The sequence below is a fragment of the Artibeus jamaicensis genome, unplaced genomic scaffold (assembly GCF_021234435.1).
Source record: "Artibeus jamaicensis isolate MK-2021 breed Jamaican fruit bat unplaced genomic scaffold, CSHL_Jam_final contig_548, whole genome shotgun sequence".
Classification (NCBI taxonomy): Eukaryota; Metazoa; Chordata; class Mammalia; order Chiroptera; family Phyllostomidae; genus Artibeus; species Artibeus jamaicensis.
Genome location: NW_026521883.1, coordinates 10,461,027 through 10,483,237, shown reverse-complemented (window position 1 = coordinate 10,483,237; position 22,211 = coordinate 10,461,027). Strand labels below are relative to the sequence as shown.

The window sequence follows — 22,211 nt, the reverse complement described above, 5'->3', positions numbered from 1 at the left end:
CCTAATAAAAGGTTGTTCTGTCATTCTAGGCCCTAAGCCCATTTCTTCACTTTCCACTTTGATTTATAAAGGTAAATAGAGGGATATCTGAGTTGGTTGAAGTATAAAGAAAGTAGCTTTCTATGAGTGGATGTACTTTGTCTCCTTCTTTCTTGCTTGCTTTTGCTGATCTCTCGATCTTATATTCATGTTTGTAAATTTTTTCAATCCATGCTATATATTTTTTTAATCCTCACCCAAGGACATGCTTTTATTAATTTTAGGGAGAGAAGAGAGAGAGGGGAGAGAGAAATATTGATTGGTTACCTCCCATATGTGCCCTGACCAGGGAGAGAACCCACAATCCGGGTATGTGCCCTGACTGGGAATTGAACCTGCAACCTTTTGAGGTAAGGGCAATGCTACAAAATCAACTGAGTCACCCGTCCAGGGACAATTCTCTACCCTAAAAGGAGCTCCCTGTAACTCAAGCCCCAACTGCAGTCCTAATTATGCTGTATTATCAGGGCCACATAAATCCAAGGCATTACACTTTGATTGTTATTATATTAAATATGTACTTCTAAAACGTGTTTCCAGAGTTACAACAGCAAAATTATATTTATAAATAACAAGAGACTTCTTTCCACTTGTAATTGTTTAGCCTCATTTAGAGAAATTTGGAAAAGGACTAAAAATCAAGTATGTAGGGCTTCCACTCTTGAAATGAAGCACAAATGAATCAGAATATATATATTTTATACATTTAAACCAAAGTCACATACAAGATATATATATTAATTTATAACATGCACACATACTTAGAAAAAAAGAAAAACGGGGAATTTTCCCATAATCAAAACTTTATTGAAAAACTGACACCAAAATAGGAAATCATTGTTGTATACTTACAAAATTAAATGTAATTATGTTATCTTGGTAGATTAAGTAGAATTACTAAACTGATAAGGCTTTCTGTGATATAACACAAATTCAGGAAGCTGTGTGGATCATTAGTGTTGCTTTCTTCTAAATGAACACCCTGCAATAGAAGTACAACAGCATATTAAACACAAGTCTATTCTATTTTTGGTATATGTATTTTTTATTTTTACTAATTTTTTTAGAGACAGGAAAAAGGCAAGAGAAGGAGAGAAATATCAATTGATTGCCTCTTGTACGCCTCCAACTGGGGAGCTGGCCTGCAACCCAGGCTTGTACCCTGACCAGGAACTGAACTGGCAACCTTTCTGTTAGCAGGCTGGCATTCAACCCACTGAGTCACACCAGCCAGGGCTCTTTGGTCTAGTTTTAATGGCAAAAAGTACTTAAGTAAAAAAACTTGTGTTTTAGGAATATTACATTAATATTGATATACAGGTTATTTATCCTTTTATACCAGAAATTTGCTGTAATAAATCGTTTATATTTGAATTTACTCTGATGTGATTATAACTGTCACTCTTGTTTCTCAAATGCTTTGATAGAGTGTATTTAAGACCGTGAGCCTGAATTCATCAGTTAAAACTCAACACTGGCATAATATAAAGGTTTTGGAAATACTACAAGTACATTAACTTCATTCTTATATCCTACCAGGTCACAGCAAATAGATGTTGATTTTGTTACAAATCCACTTATAACTCATCCAGTGAGAACAACATGGAATTCACAGCTCCCAAAAATATCACAAGCAAATTTCAAATATGATAATGGAATTCTAAATCTACAAGCAAATTTCAAATATGATAATGGAATTCTAAATCTGTAAGTTGTACTACAGAAAACTTTATACATAACTATTATTTTTACTTACTGCACAAAAGTTAGAGGGGAATTAAAATATATAGGTTTTTAATTTTTTAATTTTTTTATTTTTAGAGAGGGGAAAAGAGGGAGGAAGGAGAGAGCGAAATATCGACAGGCTGCCTCTCCCACATGCTGCTGAACCGGGTGAACTGTACCCCAGGCGTGTGCTCTGACCCGATATTGAGCCAGCAGAGCCGGCAACTTTGCAGAACAACACCCAGCCAACTGAGCCACACAAGTCGAGACAAAATTAGATTTTTTTTATTAACCATTAAGTAGGTACCCATAAATATCAAACCTCTAGCATTTAAATTTACGTATTATCTGTTATTTAGTTAACAATGATAACTGTTGAGTCTTACAATACACATGAAACACATTCTTTACAAGAGAAAATTTTAAATCCTATGTTTAAAAAAAATCCATGTCCTATTGTATATAGTTATTCTTTTGCTCCATTCTGATTTAATATTCAAAATTAGGCAAACTACATGACTAAATACAACAGAATTCAGTGTTCCAAACTAAGAAAAATAATATTCAAAGGAGTTCTTTGCAAGGTCAAGAGTATAAACTTACCCAATTAAATAGGGCACTCTTTACTGAAAGTGTACATAGTAAAAGACAAAATTATTTTGGTAACTCTGAATTTAGGATCTCTTTTAAACTGGTTTTTAGTGAAGGGAGAGACATTTACAATGATAAAATCTCAGCACTAGGTTAGAAAGTGCCGCACGACATACCCTCAGTGAGTCTGGCCTTTCCTCCTGTTGGCTGGCACAGCACCGTCGAACAGCCTACGCAGAGAACCACTGTCTGTGCATGGCTGAAGACCGTGGTGATCTTGTAGCAGCCTAAAAAGGGGCCATGTTAAAAATGAAAAGCAGAAAATGCGGCACTTGTTCAACGTATTTCTAGTAAAGACTTTGCAAAGGATTAAGTACTTAAGTGTTGTACGATAGCAAGTTGTACGTGTAACTGAAACTTTTCTAGTAGCCACAAAATTGTTAAATATTATCATTTCAACATGTAATCAATAACGGGGGGGTGCTACTTCAAAATCTGGTGTATACTCTACACTTAAAGAATATTTCCATTTTGCCAGCCACATTTCAGGGCGCAGCAGCCACGGACGCAGCCAACGGCCACCATATTGGGCAGCACGGCCTCACACTGAAGAATCAACAGACTTTTCATTGCATCATGAAAAGGAAAACTCATCCTCTTATCAGCCTAAGGACTTAGTAAATCAAAAGTCATATTCCCTTTGGAGACTCATCTTCATCCCTCTTTCCCCAAAATGTTTCTACAGCGGTTTGAATAGTTTATTACGAAAAGGTTCAATTCTGTTATCCCACTTCGGCTCAACAGAGGACCCTAAAAATATACACCCCCCACTACTGAGATTTTCACTGGGAAAGGAATTAAATTTGAAAATGTACCTGGACATTTTACATCCATAAAGTAAGAATTTGGACTTTGAACCAGTCGTTTCTTTTTATGTTTTTTCTTTTCCTCTTCCAAGGACGGATGTAGTAAATCTCTAGCCAACTGAATAAAACAGCCTGTTATTACTACTAAAATGGAAACACAATGCTGGCAGATTCAACCAGGCGTGACACACGCATGCAAAAACAACAGTCATACTCAGCGGAGGCAACATTTCGGGGGGTACTTTTTACAGTTTAACGTCCATCTGCACTTTCTGTGACGCTGGCGTTCCCCCGGGCCCGACAGAGGCGCTCCCTGACGATCGGGAAACATATGGAACGGCTAACCCTGTTCTTCTGCGCTCAGCTGAGAAACGGTCCCCATTAACAACCACCAAAACCCGGGCGCGAAGCGAGGACACGACCTCGACCTGGCTGCGCCGAGAAACCGCTGAGACGGGCGAGACCGGGCCGGGGGAGATTCGGGCAACCCCACGCCCTCCCGTCCGCCCTGGTTCCCGCCCTGGTTCCCGGATCTGACAGGAGCTCCGGGTGGCGCAGGAGTGACCGTCCCGGATGGAGCGGCCGCGCGTAAGGCAACTGCGAAGTCCGTTTGAAAAAGTAAACAAGCCGACAATCGCTTCGGAGAGGGGGCTGAGGGGGCGAGCACCCCGAAAAGCCCGAAAGAGCCCAACCTCAGAGAGCCAAAAGGACTTTAAACACCTCGACCTCGTGGCGCGAGCCCACCAAAAACCCGGACGGGTAAACCCCCGGGGACGCTGACGCCCCCACCCCCACCGACGCCAGCGCCCAGCCCAGGTGTCCCCACCCCACGCCCTGGCAGGGCCGCACAAGTCGCTGGCCAGCCAAGTCCCAACAAGTCCGCCACGCGCGCGAAGGGCTGTGCGATCCCAACCGAGTCGCCAAGCTCCGCACGGAGCCCCAGGGGCCCGCGGAGCCGTCGGGCTGACCCGACCCCGGCCAGTGGACACACTGAGAAACCCGAAACAAGGCTGAAAGTAAACAACTCACAGGCATGTCGATCCTTTCGCAAAGCCAGCCGTCCAGCTCTCCAAGGCGACACCTCTGGCAGGGTGCAAGCGGTCGGGGCGCCGGGCACCAACTTCCGGGAGAGAGGAGGCCGGGAGAGGAGGGGCGGGCCGCGGGGCGGCGCTGTGCGCTCTAGCCGCTCCTCTCGGTGGTCTGCTAGGGCTCCGGCCGGGTTCGCGCGTCCCTAGTGGAGGAGAGACGTGAGTGTTGTGCCGGTCCGAGTGCCCGGAGTCCGTGAACCCCACGAACTCTGTGAACCTCGAACCTCGCGAACCTAACGGGCTGCAGGGCTGGGGCCACCGGAGCCCGGACCAGGGGACACGCTGTGTGCCCGGCCGGGAAGCCCCCTCCTGCGCAGGCTACGGAAAGGGCATTCGGGTGGCGTCGCTAGTCACGATTTGGCAGCCAAGCCCATCTGCTCCTTTTTCACTGGGACACTGTCCTTTATGTATTAAAAACAATGTTACTAATTAAAACTATTAATATGTGCCAGGGAGATTATGGAATAGACTCCTAATTTGTGCTTCAAGGCTTCCAAGACACTACTAAAGTTCTTTATGGGCTGAGGCTGTGCCTTGGGTTTGCTTGGCCCTAACAAAGTTTTTAAGAAGCATGGATTCTCTACCGTGCTTACGTCACTGCAAGGCTCCCTCCTGTCCTTCAGGGGGTGTGTGAACTTTGCAGAATGGACAGCTCAGGCCTGAAAACAGTGTGTCACAGGTCTGAAATAGTTTTGATGAGGAAGACAAGCTTGAGGGATGAGTGTGTGAGGGAATGTGATCGAAAGCTAAGAAACCAGGAAGACCCTTGACCAGTGAATTGTCCTAGATAGACTTTCTAATTGCCTTTTTCTCTGTTTACAAACATAATATATGCAAAATACACATTTTGGAAAATTAAAATCACTGCACAGAGATTAACATGTTAAACATTTTGACCTATGCCCTTCCTTCCACACTTATTCACTTACATATAAGTTTATTTTGAGTTTTAACATAATTGGTATCATCTTGTGCCTATTCCTTTTTAGACTTCATTTTTTCCCCGAACTTAGTATATAATGAACATTTTCCTAATTATGACTTTTACTGGGTACATACAGTGTTCATCATTTGAAGATATAACCTCCTTTCATCCAAATGCTAACTTGGAGTTAGGTATTTAATATTTTAAATAATAATAAATATTAACTATGTTCAGAAAGAAGTATATAGAATAATACACTTGTGTAGGCAAAATAATGGCCCCCGAAGACTTCAGTGTCCTAATGCCCAGGCCCTGTAGTTAGATGGCAAGTTGAATTAAGGTTACTAATTAGCTGACTTAAAACAGGAAAAATATCCTGGGTTATCTGGGAAGGCCCAATGTAATTACAAGGGTTCTTAAAAGTGGAAGAGGAAGCCAGAAAAAGCTAATCAAAGAAAAAGATGTGTTGATGAAGAAGCCAGCTATGTTGCTGGCTTTAAAGATGGCTGAAGGGGGCCATGAACCAAGGAATGTGTTCTGCCTCCAGAAGCCTGAAAAGGACAGGAAATGGACTCTCCCCTAGACTCTCCAGAAGGGGCACATGCCTGCCAGTACCTCAATTTGAAGGGTGAGACCTGGATCAGACGGAACTGGAGAACTGTAAAATGACAAATTTGTGTTGTTTAAAGCCACAAACTTCATGGTAATTTGATACAGCAACAATAGAAAACTAATACAATAATGGAGACCCATGTATCCACCACCCAACTCTGTCAATCCCAAAATCAATACTTCCGACCCTCAATGTTTCACAAAATAACACTGTAGTAAACATTCTTGTAGATAAGTGTTTGTGCACATACTCAATTATTTCCTTAGGATAAATTTCTGGAGGAGGAATTGCTGAGTTAAAAGTCATGCACATTTGCAGACTTATATAAGATAAACTACCAAATTATCCTCCAAAAGTGTCAAACCAATTTACCTTCCAGGTGGAAATGTTTGAAAATGCCCCTTTTTTGCTCCCTCGACAATATTGGATATTATGTTTTTCCTCATGTCAGTGAATCCAGAAGAATGATATGGTATTTTGTCATATTTCACTGTCGTATTAATACTTCCCATATGCTTATTGCTCATTATGAGCACTTTTCTGTTGGGATGGTTGTCTATTTCATACTTCTGTGTTCTTCTATATTAAGGATATTAACCGAATATTTTCCCGACTTGTTTTCTGTTAGTTTTGTCTTATTAATTTTAGTTTTTGGTGATTTAAAAATCATACAGTAAATTTATATATGTACATATATACTGTATAATGCAGACATACCTTGTTTTATTGCATCTTGCCTTATTGCACATCACATGTTGCATGTTTTACAAATGGAGGGCAAGACCCTCCACCAGCAAAAGGATTACATCTGTCCTAAGTGTGATGTTCGCTTTATTAAAGTGGTCTGGAACCAAACCCACAGTATCTCCAAGTATGCTTTTATATTTTAAACCTATTAGTTTGCTTTTTTTTTTTTAAAGAAATGCCTTGATCACCTTAGGAACAGCTAAATATTTGCCTATACTTTCTTCTAATTCTTTTTTTTTAGGATTTTGTTTATTTATTTTTAGAGAGAGGGGAAGGAAGGGAAAAAGAAGGGGAGTGAAACCTTAATGTATGGTCGCCTCTCATGTAGCCCCTCCTGGGGACATGGCCTGCAACCCAGACATGTGCCCTGATTGGGAATCGAACCAGTGATGCTTTGGTTCACAGGCCCGTACTCAATCCACTAAGCTACACAAGTCAGGGTCTTCTAATTCTTTTGTTGTGATCATTATTCTTTGACTTCTTAATTAACCTAGAATTTATTTTGGCACTTGATCTATATTAGGTATCGGAATAGCTTCTAATGATCAGGCCTAGTTATTGCTTCCATTCCTTAACCAGTGTCCAGTACAGCATCAAAACCTCCAACTTCTGGAAACTGGGGTAGCATGAGAAACAAAACTCTCAAGGGCAAGAAGACCTGAACTCTTTTTATAACTCTGCCTCCCCCTCCAGAGCTCAGTTTCTCCTAAAATCTCCCTCTGGTTTTTGCAGATGGTAGATGAAGGAACATGAAGAAAGATGCAGGGGCCCAGAGTCCCTTTGCCTTGGTAGACTGTCCCCTGGGATCCTGCAGAAGGAGCTCCCACCTGGCTTCCCAAAGAACCAGGAAATGCCTGTTGGAGTTCTGTTTACTGCCTAAGAGCTCTCCAGCTGTTTGAGCTGGCCAGGTCTAAGAAGGTGCTACTGAGCTCTCCCAGTCAGCTTCTGGCTCCATTCCCCTCAGAAGTGTGCAGCCATCTCCTCTCCCTTCCCCCTTTACCGACTTCGGACACTGGGAAAACTCGCAGCTGGTCGGGAGTAAGCTGGGAACCCAACTCATGCTAAATTTCAAGCTGGCCAGGACTGGTTCTAAGTAGGTCAGGTCCCATTTTCCTCTGGGTTAGAGTTCCTCATGCTCATGCCCTTCTTTTCCCAGAAAGATGGTCAGAGGTTTAGTTTAGTTTTGTTTTTAAGAAAGGATTGGGGTGTGAGGTGGGAGCCCTAAGTAACTTTTCACACTCCTGCCTTTCTAGGCATTTTTTTTCTGAGAAGCTCAGAGAAATCTGTGTCATTAGCAAACTTTAAAAAGGTTGCATTCTTTTTTCTCTTCCTTCTATTGCCCACTGCTTGCAGGTTTCAAAGTACACATGACTTATTCTCAACACATTCCTGAAATCAGCAGCAACCTCTGGAAAGCCCACCTCTTCTCTACATACCACTTCTTCAACAGAGTCACAACCATTGTTCCAGAAGCTCCATTGTAAGAGTTTACACCTGCCTGTCGTTCATAAAGATGTTTGACACTCTCAGGTAAGCTCCCCTCCATAAGGGGATAAGAGTCTCAGGCACAGACTATGCTGTCATTTTCTTTATTTTTCATACCAACTTAATTTCTGACTGAGGCTGAGCCCTTATTGAGCTGGTGCTACAGATTGAATGTTAGTATCCCCAAAAATTCATATGTTGAATCCTAATCCCCAATATGTTCATACTGGGAAGTGGAGGCTTTGGAGGGTGGTTAGGTTATCAGGGTGGAGCCCTGTGAATGGAATGAGTGCCTTTATAAATGAGGCCTCAGAGCTACCTGCTGCCATTTAAAAACAGTGAGAAGCCTGTGTCTTCTGTGAACAAGGAAGTTGACTCTCTCTAGGCGCCAAATCTGCTGATGCCCTTGACCTTGGACTTCCCAGCCTCCAAAACTTTGAGAAATAAATATATGTTGTTTAAACCACTCAGTCTGTGCCCAGGAGGCTGCCTTTGATGGGCTACCACAGCTGGGCTCTCTCGCCCTCTGGTTTCTAGTTGGGTTAGACTCATGGGAGGCATCAGCAGGAAATCACGGGGCAGGAGAAGAGCAGTGCTGGGGTCCCCATGGATTTATTTATTTACTCCCATGGATTTCTCCTTGATGGGCCATTTTCTCCCAAGTGGCTGTGTTTCTTTAAGGGTTTCAGTTGCTCAGGTGTTCCTTTCCCTCAGCTCTCATGGGATTCTAATCACTGCTTCCTCCCCTTCTGGCCCTTCTACCTGAGGTGATACCTTATAATCATTTGCTGGTTTCTGTTAACCCTGCCTCAACCTTGTAAATAGTCCCTACAATATGCTAACTTCAGTTGCCCATTTTGCATGGGCCATCTGTGATCTGCCAGAACCCAGACATGGGGATCCCCTGCCGGAATGTGCTCCTTCTTAGCTTGGAAGGCTGTGTGGATGTGGTCCATCAGCTCTTCAGTCATCCAACCTAGTCACCCCAGAGATAGATGTACATCGTCTCTGACTATGGAGCACTTCGGGTTTAACAGGTCGTGGCTTGAGATGGATATGGGCACCTTAAGGGAGACAGCCCAGAGTCCTAGCCATGCAGATCTTTGCCACCTCATGGACCAGCAGCATTGGGAAAACCTAGGACGTTTTTGGAAATGTAAACCTTCAGGCCCCACTTCAGACATTCCGAGTCAGGATCTGCATGAGTCTCCAGGGAAGAAAGTGAGCTACTTAGAGGCCAAGTGCTCTCTCAGACTCTATTGTCTTCTCACATCTCACAGTGAAGATGTTTTGTGAAGATGCTGGGTAAACAAAAAATGTATGCAAATGTAATCTCTCCCTTTTCAGAACTCCTGCAGCACTTATTGCCTACATTAATCATTGCTTAATAACTATTTCTATCTTGTGCGGTCTTTTGTTTTATGCTCTTGTACTATACTGTAATTTCATCTCCTTTTATGTTTATGCATCTATGTCTTCTCTTCCCTAAAAGTCCACAGCCTTCTTAAGATCATGATTTGGTCTCATCTCCCCACGTGCCTCAAACTGCATAATAAGTGCTTGAATGAGACCCCCGAGTGCCACATTCAAGACAACTAACCTGATGGTCATTCTTTGAGGACTAATAACTATTGCCCTTCTAGTTTCCCTGTAGCCCTTCTATTCTAGCTGTAACTTTATGAGGTTCTTTGTGACACATGCCTTTGACCTTTCCTCTGCCTCAACCTGGTATGATAAAACAACCAAATGACCACTTAATTCTGGCTAAGCCTCAGTTAACTTGTTTTTAAACTTGGGAAAATAATCCTAAGTCATTTTAGGGTTGTCGAGATATTATAGTGAGTGCTTCCCTTGGAAAGTGTGTTACAGGCAAAATAAATGAAATCATTCTCTTTTACCATTAGATAAAATCAGATTAAAAGGCTAATGAGCCCAAGGGTTCAAAGTATTAAGAATGGTATTTTATTTATTCATATGAAAAAACTTATTCAACTGTGGAATGTCTACTGTATACAAAGAAGTAGCTAATATAAACCCTGTTTCCTAGAAGCACAGAAACTTTTTAACTCTAATAGCCACTTAAGTTCTATGTTTCTCCATCTTTAAAATGAAAATGTTTATACCTATTTCATAAGGTTAAATGAATATAAAGTAAGATAATGCTTTAAAGTGTATAGCATACTGTAAGTGCTCAATAAATGCTCAGTTGTGGTTGCTAGAGCTTGCTGATGATATAGAAATTAGTTGGCTCTAGGAATCTTGGCCTGATGGTGATTTCCTTCATAATGAACTGTAAAATGCAATGTTTTTACAATAGTTATGCCTTAAGGAAGATTATGAATACATTCCATCTGCAGAAAATGTTTGCAGGAGTCTTACCTTTGATAAAAAGCTTAGTGATTGTTCTTGCAAAATCCAAAAGGTGGCACAAGAAGCCACTTCTTGTGCAGGCCAAGCACTGGACAACACAGCTTATCTTTCTGTTTGCTAAGGGCCCTTGTCCTGGAGATGCCTTCCTAGTCTGTTATGTGGTCACTCCATTAGTAGCTGTGCAGACCATGGTTATTATAGGTTTTCCGAAAGGAAAAAGAGATATGGCCTGGAAGGCAGGGGAGAGTGACTCTAGTCTTCTGCAAATATTTTCCCCTACGTATCCCACTCATCTGGAACTAGTTAACTATATTAAACTACTTAAATTTCAGATTGCCTTTAGATAAAAGTAAATACCACTGGCTCTAAGTATGCATTTTTATAGAGACATATAGTCCAAAAATCTATAGAAGGTCTACCTTCATTATTAACTGTGCCAGCTTGGTAGTCATTGGGTAGCCTAGACCGAAGCAGCAGAGCACTGGGAAATGAGCTGGGGCAGGAGAGTTGTGTTACTGACCTGTAGTGTTTGCTAATTTCCATACATGTTGCCACTGTGGCCAGTGTCAGGTACTAAGACAAAGTCATGTACTAAAATGGGGAAGAGATAAATGAGCACAATGTTTTGTTCAGGTAATGCCATAGACTTATTTTAGGAATATTTCCCCTACCATCAGAATTACTAATGAAAATAAAAGGAAGTTCGGGGCTTCCTATTCTCTTTCCTTGATCAAAAAGCAGAGAGTGGGAATGAAACATCAGGGAAAGAATAGACGACTAGACAAGCCCAAAATAGATGACCTTGAATAAAGAAGAGCTGACCTACTGGATTATTTGGCCTACCTGAGCACAACATATAACAGAGTGAGAGTTCTATAACACATTGCTGTCTGACTTGCAAATAAACAGGTTTACATTAAACACAGAATTTCAGGTTAGGAAGAAACAGTCCATCCCAATTTTAGACAGCTCTAATTGTTTCTTTTTTTTTCTTTTGTTAATTTTATTTTTATCACTATTATATTTTAATCCCTCACCCACAAATGTATTTATTGCTTTTTGAGAGAGAGAGAGAAACATACATTAATTCGAGAGTGAAACATCCATCAGTTGCCTCAGGCGGCAACCTGGCTACGTGCCCTAACCAGGGATGGAACCCACAGCCTTTTGGTGGATGAGATGATGCTCCGACCAGCTGAGCCACCTGTCCAGGGCTCTAATTTTTCCATATATCCTGTAAAAATCTGCTTTGTTTTTGTTTTTGTTTTTTTATCATCACTTGAGGACATGCTGACTGATTTTAGAGAGGGGGGAATGGAGGGAGAGGGGAAGAGAAACATCAGTGTGAGAGAGAAACATTCAGCTCCCTCTTGCATGCACCCAGACAGGCGACCAAACCCACAACCCAGGCATGTATCCTGACCCGGAATTGAACCTGCAACCTTTCAGTTTATAGAACAACACTCCAACCAACTGAACCACATTGGCCAGGGCCAAATCTCCTTGTTTTTTAATTTAAATTAACAAAATTCACATTAACCCTTCCTGGATTCGGGCCCAGGAAGAGAACATAAAAAACACACTCATTTATTTTCCAAATGACGTCCCCCGAGCTCATTGAGGGTGGCTTTCCTTTTTCAGGATTAACATCCCAGGCTCCTACAAGCAGTCTTTGCACTTTCTCATCACCCTTTCTGTTTCTCTGGACGCGCTCCAGTTCGTCCACATTCCCCTTAAAACAGGCCCAATGACTTCACACCCTGCCAGCTCGGAATAACATGGAACCATTACTTGTATTATTCTGGAATTATATGTGCATCAATACAGCCCAGTCTCACATAAGCTTTTGGGTAATTCAGTGGCATCACATGATTGATTTATATAACTTAGAGCTCATTAAAATCCTTAGTCTTTTAACTGTTATTAAACCTCATACCCTTTATGCTATAATTGCATTTTAAGGAATCTAAGTCCAGTACATATACTAAAAACCTTTGAATTATACCTTTTAAAACAGCGGGTTGACTAATATGTGAATTATATCCCAATAAATCTGTTGAAAAATATAACTGCAAAAAAGAAAGAAAGATGTATCTTATTAAATACTAAATTTTGTATTGAATAACTGCTAAATTTTGCCAGACACATTATCTCATATGCTGCTTTCAACAATCCTTTGGTGTTCTGGAGGCATTAAGAAACTTGTGGAAGTAGAAGAGCAAGGATCTGAACCAGATCTACTTAGGATGCCCATGCTCATGTCAGGCTCACCACACCTCACTGTCCCCCTGCCACCCTGCTCTGTGCTGGGCTTTGTAACTGGTGACCAGTCAAAGTCAGTGGACAGGGTCTGCTAGGCAGTCAGAGCTGCAGGACCACGTGGATCCTTCAAGTAGTAACAGGTCATATGGTGACTTAGAGAGATTCAGGGTTAGAAAGGTCTGGAAGGGAGCAAAAGGCAGGCGTCCCATAAGTGGAACAAATGTGATTACTGGCAGTGGTGAAGTGGGGGTGGTGGAATGGTGGGCGATGTTGGGAAAACAGTGTGAGTGACCCAGACTGGCAGTGTGGGCCAGGCGGGGCAAGGGACAGGTAGCACACCTCCAGCTTGGTCTGCATTTCAGGTATGTTACTTGGGAAAAATAGACATTAGAAAATTAGAGTCCTGATTTTGAAGAGACCACAGTCTCGGTCAGGTTATGGAGGCAGGGGCTGAAGCCTGAACAATCAAGGACTCTGGTCCTGCAAGAGGAAGTCAAAACTGAGACTCAGTGTCAGGATGAAGGCAGAGGCCCAGAAGCCAGAACCAGGGTGTTTGATCAGAGCAGGACAAGTCACAGGGTAACCTAACTGTGTCCCCTAAACTACTGAAACAAGGCTTCTCAGAGCCTTCAGCTAGAGACGGGATCTGTCGCTGAATCTGGCGCAAGGCCAAAAATGTGGATGAGTGTTAAGTGGCCAGCAATGGGGACTGACAAAGTGTTAGAAGAGACCGGTGCTTATGCAGTGTTTTTTGTTTTTGCCACAACATGTATGACCAATGACAGCCACAAACACACATAACCATGTAGAAGTATTCAGGGTTGGACAAAATTCAGGGTGCACCATGTATAAAGCCATCTATTTATCAGGAAGTGACTGAGCACTTTCTTTCAGGAATAACTTTGAATCCGTTCCATCCAATTTTATCATCAGCAAAAATTACTTGTGTGCATGCCTGATTTTGGCAGGCCAGTGTGATTGGACCACCCAGGCAGTCCTCATGAGGCAGACCCTGCCCGTGTAACTGGAATCCCTGGCTTAGCCTCTCTCTCAGCGCCAGCTCACTCGCTTGGCCAAGGCTCCTTGGGTTTCGTGTAACAGATATGTCCGAAGCTTGCCTGCACTAAAATGGAGAGTGTACTGGACCAGGGCCAGGGCAGGAAGAGTAGCTGGGCTTCATGGGGGTCAGAACAAAGCCCGAGAGGCCACTGGGAATGGAAATGGCTATTTTTTTGCCACGTCTCTTTTTCTCTCAGGGGTGACCTGGTTTCTCATCTCTGCTTCTCCCTGACACTGTTTCGGTGTCCTCTGTCTCCATCCCAGTTTTTCCTGCCTCTCAGAGCACACAGTGAAAGTGACCATGCCTGTTCCCTGTTATGTGCTGTCCTAGTTCTGGGGCCAGTAGTGCCTGACCAGAAGGCCTATGTCCCCATTCCAGGTGCCCTGGAAAAGAATCTGGTTGTCTCAGCTTGGGTCAGGAGTGTCTGTGCTCATCATCTCTGGGCACTCGGGGTGATAGTGACTCCTGGGGCCACCCTGGGGCAGGGAACGGAGGAAGCTCTTTGGAAAGGAGGCACAGGCTGAATGGAGACCCCACAAGGCTACTCCCCTCGGTGGTCTAAGTCATCATCCTTCAGGCTGCCTTGCTGCTTGGTGTTCTGCTTCCTCCCTGAACCACTGAACATGAGCTGGACACAGTTTGTTCACTGAAAACACCTTCATGAATGTCAGCAAATTGGTGCTGAATATTATGCAACAAAAACATTTTTTCATGTAGAATAATCAAATCTAGGGACCAAATATTGAGGAGAGAAGCCAGTTTAAACTAAAAACATACCAACATATTGGAATTATGCCTGTTTACAGGGATCCACACTGCCTAACAATATATTTTACAAGCAACAAAATTACTTATGCATAGGCTCAAGTAATTAATTTGTAAAGTGTCTTTTTAAAACAGCTTTTATATTGTCTGAATGAGAACTACCTTATCATACTTCTTGAACTATCCAAAGAATATAATCTGAAATCAGGGGCTAGATGCAGAAAATATGGAGGTTCTAACCCACTGGATTGTGCTTCAGATTAATAAGGTGGCATTAATGGAACTATGGGGGCTGGTTGTTAAATCTGAAGGTTATCCTCTTAGGCTCTCAAAGCAACCAAGACTCCTTCCCCTACAATCTATGGTGATGATGATAAAGATGCTTTCATGAGCACTCATTTTGCGTCAGGCATTGTGTAAAGCACTTTACATGGATTATCATTTAATCTATACAGCATCTCTGTAAGATAGACAGTGTTATTATTCCCATTTTACAGATGAGGAAACTAAGGCACAGAGTTGGTCAAGTAGCATTCCTTAGTTCCCACAAATGGTAACTTGCAGAACCAAGATAGAGGTCTAAGTCTGTTTGAAGGCCTTTGGTGTTAATATAATATACTTAGATCTTCCAACAAGACATTTAAAAATATTTGAAAATGAAGCTCCCTAATGGGCATTAGGCCTTCTTCTCCATGTGCTGATTACACACTCTGTGCTCCACCGCATTCCTCATCCCGTTACTTTTCATCCTTCATTATGTCTTTTTATTTTCAACACATTGAACAATGTGTGTGTGTATGTGTGTGTGTCCTCTAAGGAAGGCACTGATGTCAGGGGCAATGAGAAAATGATTAAGACCCTCTCAGGATTTTCAAGGAGATCAAGGTCTCCTAAATTAAGTAAGAAGCTGTACAAACATAGTTATGACATAATAGTGAATATTTTACTCCATCCCAGAAACACAAAGGCTCCAGGAGATTACGGGAAAGAGAGAGCATGCCTACTAAGTATTTAAAAGTTATGATTCACTGCATATGCATGTTTTTAGATGAATTGTGTAAGAAGGACAGAAATCCCATGTTAGCCAAAGTAATCAACAATTCCCTGGTTCTCACCAGTCTGGGTGTGACTTCTGGGAAATCACATACCCATGTCTGTAGGTGAAGTGTGGGATGTGACCCCCAAGAATAAGACACAAGACTTTAAAGGAAGGAATGGGTCCTAGACAGGCTTTACCCACACTGCCCCTGAAGACAACACCTCTAAGGTGAGCTGTCAGCCAACAAACCATGACAGTGCCAACAGGAAGAAGTACAGGGGAGGTCTTTGAGAAAGAGCTCTCCCCTCAGCGTGACACCTAGATCTCAAGGATCTTCCCAGGATCATCCTAAGAATAAATCGGGACACTTGTTCTTTGTACTTTGCAGAAACCATTCCATCACCTGCTGCCAGCTGGACCAGTGGATCTTGGTGCTGCCAGAAATCGGAACCATGTGCTGATTACTCACTCTGAGCGCCACTCCTGTTACCAGAAACCCTGCTTTCTGCCCAGGTAATGTGAGCCCAGCTCTGCTTGTCGGGACCCCTGAAGTCTGCAGCAGTCTGTGATCAGGACTTAGAGGCTTAACTGTGGCAGCAGAAGGCAGGATGCACTCCAGACTTTGGATAAAAGGGCTCCAGGGCTCCCTTTTCATTTATATACAACTTTACATTACAAAGCCCATCCCAGTCATCATTAATTAAACCTGCCACTCTGCGGTGGGGCCAAATCTGTCTGCTCATTTTACAGCTGACAACACAGATAGAAAGGCTTAGGGATTTGCTGAAGTGAAGTGGTGTTCAATCAAGGACACCTGGCCCAATTCCCTGTCTAGTTTATTCTTTTTTTGCTTGGAAGAGGCCTTCAGAGTGCCTGGCTCTTAACTCCGAGCAGCTTAAGGATGCTTGGCAGAGAAGCAGCAATGATCTAGACCAGAGCAGCAGTGTGGGGCTTGAATTATTTGAAAATAGCTAATCACATACTTCTGGTTCTTAATGGATGTTGAATACACATATGCATGTGTACACACACACACACAAGTTCTCCTGTCGGGTTGGGGGCAGGGCCAGGACACTGAGACATCGTTGGAACATTGCTGGGGAGCAGTGCTACACTCGACCTGGTAAAAAGCAGCCCACCCACTACTCACCCTGCAACCCTCGGTTACCATGTCCTTCATATTCTAATTTTAAACAAACTTAAAATCAAACCTATTCCAACAGCAGGTCTAGTCCCATATTGGTGGGGCCCTGGACAAGAGTAAAAATGGAGACCCACACACCATGTATCTAAATACTTAAAAATTGTAGCCGAAGCTAACAAGCTAGTTTTCTATCCTAACAGAAATATGTTCCTAATGACCTAGAAAACGGGTTTGAATTTAGAGTATTCCGGCTGCTCAGAGCTCCACACCAGAATGTGGTGATTCAGGCAGAGCAGTCCTGGCCCAGACCAATGTCCTTCTTCCCCACCTGCAGGCCCAGCCCACACCGTGACGGGTTCACACACACACGATGAGGATCCCAGCCCATATGTTCAAGCTCTGGCGACATCACCACCGCCTTTTGGCCACCACTTGGGCTGCTGGTGCCACACCAGCGGCACAGTCGGCCCTTTGAAGGGTAGATCAAGATTAGAGGCCCACACCAGTCCTGGAAGCAGGGCTTTGGGCAAGAATTCTGGGGGCTGGGAACCCAGAGTGTGACCTAATAGGGGAGGCATGGCTCTGAGTAAAAAATCCATCTGGCCTGTGGACTCCTTGCCCTGCCAGGAGGAGTGACCAGAAAAGGGCAGGGGTAGGGGTCTCTAAAGAGTGGTCCCCAGGAGAAGAGTTATGCTTGCCAAGACCTAAGAGCTAATATATCTGGCCAAATAATAAATAAGCCAAAAGCATGAGTTAATGCTGGAACCTGCACAGATCTGGATAGCCGTAAGTAATTGTTCAACTATAAAACACAGAGGCACAAGATGTTTCAAGTGGTTTGTCTGCTGCCTCTCATAGAAAACTTACTCATTCTGGGCAGTAGGCATGGTCTCTGGTAGGTATAAGGGCTAGAAATTAAATGAATAAACTCTGTACTTAAATATTTAACTGGAGAGGTTGCATTCCCATAAAAAAAACAGATATCAAAGCTCTAGCAGGGGCATCCAACCTTTCGGCATCTCTGGGCCACACCAGAGATGTGGAAGAAGAAGAGTTGTCTTGGGCCACACGTTAAATATACAAACACTAACGAGAACTGATGAGCAAAAAAAGGTTTTAAGTAAGTTTATGAGTTTGTGTTTAGCCACATTCATAGCTATTCTGGGCCCCATGCAGCCTGTGGGCCATGGGTTAGACACCCCTGCCAGGTGATCCTAGGGTGGGTACCCCTGCTTTCGTTTTGCCCAAATGGACCAAGTGGGAGGAAAAAAAAAGCATGACCCTCTGGGCCACCAGGTGGGTATGTGCTACCTTGCCTTTGTGGAGGTGTCCTTGAACCAGCCAGGGTTGCAAGGAGCTGCCGGGTAAAACAGATCCCTCTGTCCTTATAATTTCCCTCAGAATCGGAGTCATATCACAGTCCTGGGTTGACAAGCAAGTAAGTTAAAATTATGAGCTTCCTTATTAACTCATACCTCAATTTTGTTTAAATTAATGATTCACAACACTTTTAAAGGAACTATGTCCACACATAAGAAGTATTTTTATCATCAATTCTCAAGGCAAAGATGGCAATAGGAAAATGTGTAAAGTGTGTGCCTTGATGCTGGTTTGTTGCTGATGTGTTACGCTAACACGTGTATATGTTAACAATGCTGATGGAATTGAATTCTGGATTTTCAGCTCAAAGGCTTTAGTCCAACCTTCCCTGAAGGCCTTGTTCCTGATACATAAATGATGTATTTCCTTAATGACCTTCCCATGTTGGTCATATAAATCAAGTCTTTAAAAAAATTTGCTTTCTAAACAGAGATAAAGATATGGCCCAAATCAGAATAAGAGTCAATCCACAACATCAGGTGGTAGTCATTTCTGGGGTGTGGACAGACAGGTCCTTCTCCTGTTCCCAGAGTCTTCTCCCTTCCCTGCCGCCCCCACCCTGAACAAATCCATTATCTGCTCAGTCAGAGCTACTCTGCAGAGCCAGGAGCACTTTCTGTGAGTCAATCCAGAGCATCAGGTGGTAGTCACTTCTAGGGTGTGGCAGACAGGTCTTTCTCTGGCTCCCATAGTCTTCTTCCCACCGCCCACCCCTCCGAAGAAATTTACTATCTGTTCAGTCAGGAGCACTTTATATGTGTATATGACCCCATTTCTGGTTGTCACTTGATGACTTGGCCTGTCTACTACTGAGCTGCTGCCCACACAAGTGTCCAACCTCCTGAAAGCATACCTGCAGCCGCCCCACCACAATTCATGTTCTCACATCAATGCAATTCATCTTCTTTGCCTGCTCAGTTCAAGTGCAGTGTATGTCCAAACTAAGTGACTTAGTACTGGCTACCCCCACTTGCCGGGGGGATCCTGGCCTGCCATTTAATAAGAAGCGTGGCTCTCGGAGGATACTGATGACTGCTGGTAAAGCCTGGCATCACCGATACCAAGTGACGTAAACTCTCACTTATCCAGAGCAGCTAGGGAACGGGAAGTTCTAATGCACTGGGTAATCTGCCTAACTGCAGACTGCCAGTTTGGACAGAAAAATTAATTTGGAAAGAACCAGAAACTAACAAAACAGCACATTACTGGCATTTCCTAATTTTACCCAGCATTGTAATTATTGACTTGTGTGCCCCATCTCTCCTTTAAGGTCATAGGCTTCTTACAGGATGGTCTATCTCAATTTCATCTTTATTTTCTTAGAGCACCCAGTGAATTGTTTTATACACTGTAGGTAAAAAAATAATGTACTAAATGAATGGAAATATAGAACACAAACTAATTTACCAACATAACTGCATCCTTCATTGATGACTCAGAAGGCCCTCTAGGATTACACATTTCTTCAGGTTCATTTTATGGCTAATAGCCCTCAGAATGTTTAATACAGTCCAAGTGGCTGAAAGGGGAATTCTGCAATGACTGGAAGTTAGGACTGGCTATTACTGACTCATTCCAATTCGCACGTGCGTGTGTTTAAAAGTCAGATATTGAAGTGACGTCATTCACTGTTGCCTAAAAGAGGCAGCACACCACAGTGCAGTTTATGAAAAGAACGGACTGCAATAAGGAGTGTTAACCAGCTTATAAATCTTAGCCAGGTCAAGGAATTTATCTTTGAGGTTTTTGAAAAAGTAGTATGTTATTAGTTCCATTAGTATAATATTACCATTATTTTTGAAAGTCCAATCATCAGATTATAATTTAGTAATTAATGCAAACATATTTATCACTTTATGACTAATGTATGCCAAGCTCTGTGTTAGTCATTAGGGATACAATGTGAATATGATTCATGCCTTCAAGAAATCTAAATAATTCATCTCTAAAAACATTTTACTGTGCAGATCATTTTACAGAATTTACATGTCACTATAGGAAATTAGCCTGAGTGTGATGTGACCCTTTGATATATCCTACAATTCACTCAAAATACAGAATAATGCAAAAGAAAAAAAAGTGAATGTTAGCTTAATTACTTACTAGTGGTGTTTTTCTCTGGAAAAAAAAACAGAAACAAAAATACAGCATCCAGAATGTTTATTTAAAAATCTGTTGTTTTGCACTTTCAGAATTCTAGGTAAATGTGCTTCTGCACATAAGGTGATTTTCACTTCAGTTTAGTACAATGTCTGCCAGTCCCCCAGAACTTGGGGGTAAAGCAGCTGGCCTAGGTAGGGAGGAAACAGCCATGTGGCACCCCCAGGCCCTTGGCTGATCTCTCTGTGGGCCCAATAAGGGATAAGGAACCAAAGCAGCATGAGGAAGCCCTGCTCCGGGATTTAGGAAAAAAATCCCAGGAGGTAGGAACAGGTGTTCTGGGGCCAGTTTGCCAGAAACTCTAGTAATGGATGCTGCCTCCCTTCCAGACAGCTTCCTGTAAACATGCTGATTTTCATCATAAGAGCAGGACTTTACTATTTAGATCTGCATATCTAAAACTAAGGGCTTAGATTAAACCAGAGATTCTCAACATATATTTTGCAGGACACAGGTCCCATAAGATGCTTCATCAAAGAGGGACCTCAGGCAGGATGCACACCACTCTTCCTCTGGGGAAGAGCACACCACACCCAGTTATGGAGTCACAAGGCACATCAGCCTATTAAGGGTCTGAGAGGCTGTGCCATCAAAACACTGTGATAGCAGCATTTCTCAGAAGGGTTTGACCATGAAACCCTTTCTCCTAGTTTCGCCTGTTAATATCTGCTGATTCACCTAGTATGTGGAGGTGTGAACTTTGGAAGCATTACAACAATCTCTATATTTATTGGTTTAATAGCATCATAAAGCAGAAACTAGTCTAAGAAATCAGACATCCATGAGTGAGATCTCATTGCTAGTCTTGCCAAACTAGGCCCCTTCAATTTGGCAATTTCTTATATTTCATGTGCTAAAAACCCCAATGAATGAAATTTTACAGTGAGGAGGGCTAGAAAAACATCAATAATAGAATTTACAGATAATCTGTAAAAAAAGTGAAAACTCAGGGTTTTCACTTTTGGTTAAACCCTGTTGTTTGAAGTTACTTCTGATTAAGTGAAACCAATGGTACATATTCACAGGCTAGTGGAGATGTACTGAGCAGAGAATTACCCACAATTCAAGAAGCCAATGAGAAGAGGGAAGGAGAAACAAACCGCAGAGTCCAAAGCCCAGGTTATTAGCTCCTGGGTGGCTAAGACTAAATTGCCTTTTCTCTGATACTGAGTTCAAGGAGATCCTTTAATTATTATTATTTTTTAAAGTACTGAGCCATGTATGTCTTTGGTCAGGACTAGGAAAAGAGAACCATTGCTTGCTATACTGACCTTAAAGTCCTGTGTCCTAGGTAATGTGTCCTTAATGCCAACTTAAACAAAAAAAACCTCATACATCACTTCACAATAGTCTTTGCATTGAGTTAAAAAAGATAATATTAGGCTTCAGTTTCTTTTCATGCCATTTGTTTGTAAAGAATTCTTTAAGTTGTTGCCTAAGTAAACAACAGAATTCTCCCAGCAGTGAATGGGCTGTCCCACAGCCCCAACTACACTATAGTCTAACCTCGAAGTCATTAAAGAACCAAGCAATTGCATTCTTTTTCAACAAAACTACTCTTGAGTAGCAGATGGCAAACACAAATGTTTTGCTCTGGAGACATATGGAAACCTCTCTGTTTCCTAAAAGCCTCAATGAATATTAAATGTCGAATGATGCCATTCACTGCAGAAATGAGATGTTGTGATAATCCTCCACACAGTCCCAGTTAGATCATATAGGGACTGAGTTTCAGAAAGTAATTGGTGGGGAATTACTGGGACTGCAGTTTCATAAGCAGTTTTTCTTAATCTGAATATTCATCCTTGCTCAAAAGAATCACCTATTCAGCTTTATTTCTTAGGCATTCTATTAGATTATCACCATAATTTATCATTATAAATCTTAAAAATGAGTAATCCAAGAGTTCTGCTTGATTTCATATTAACTCTTTGGTTCTGCCTGAACATTGA

At 42.4% G+C, this 22,211-nt stretch overlaps 1 protein-coding gene and 1 long non-coding RNA gene across 2 annotated transcripts; one reads left to right on the top strand and one right to left on the bottom strand.

Annotated features, from left to right (window-relative positions):
* Positions 1-721: 721 nt before the first annotated feature.
* Positions 722-5,377, bottom strand: RPS27L (ribosomal protein S27 like). Its single transcript, XM_037151073.2, has 5 exons — positions 5,369-5,377; positions 4,251-4,400; positions 3,231-3,339; positions 2,532-2,642; positions 722-1,021 (listed from the first exon to the last, which is right to left on the bottom strand). Exons 1-5 carry the CDS (start codon positions 5,375-5,377, stop codon positions 993-995), a joined length of 408 nt encoding a protein of 135 aa, XP_037006968.2. The 3' UTR covers positions 722-992.
* Positions 5,378-5,444: 67 nt separating this feature from the next.
* Positions 5,445-17,690, top strand: LOC119053480 (uncharacterized). Its single transcript, XR_008392479.1, has 4 exons — positions 5,445-5,862; positions 7,948-8,124; positions 15,964-16,088; positions 17,054-17,690. It is a non-coding gene; the product is annotated as an uncharacterized LOC119053480 (long non-coding RNA).
* Positions 17,691-22,211: the final 4,521 nt, after the last annotated feature.

What these genes read in the sequence shown, in the direction of transcription:
- RPS27L (XM_037151073.2), bottom strand. An exon ending in GCGAAAGGATCGACATGCCT is followed by an intron (nt 3,340 to 4,250) that starts GTGAGTTGTTTA and finishes TGTTTTATTCAG; the next exon opens with TTGGCTAGAGATTTACTACA. An exon ending in AAAGGCCAGACTCACTGAGG is followed by an intron (nt 1,022 to 2,531) that starts GTATGTCGTGCG and finishes CTTCTATTGCAG; the next exon opens with GGTGTTCATTTAGAAGAAAG.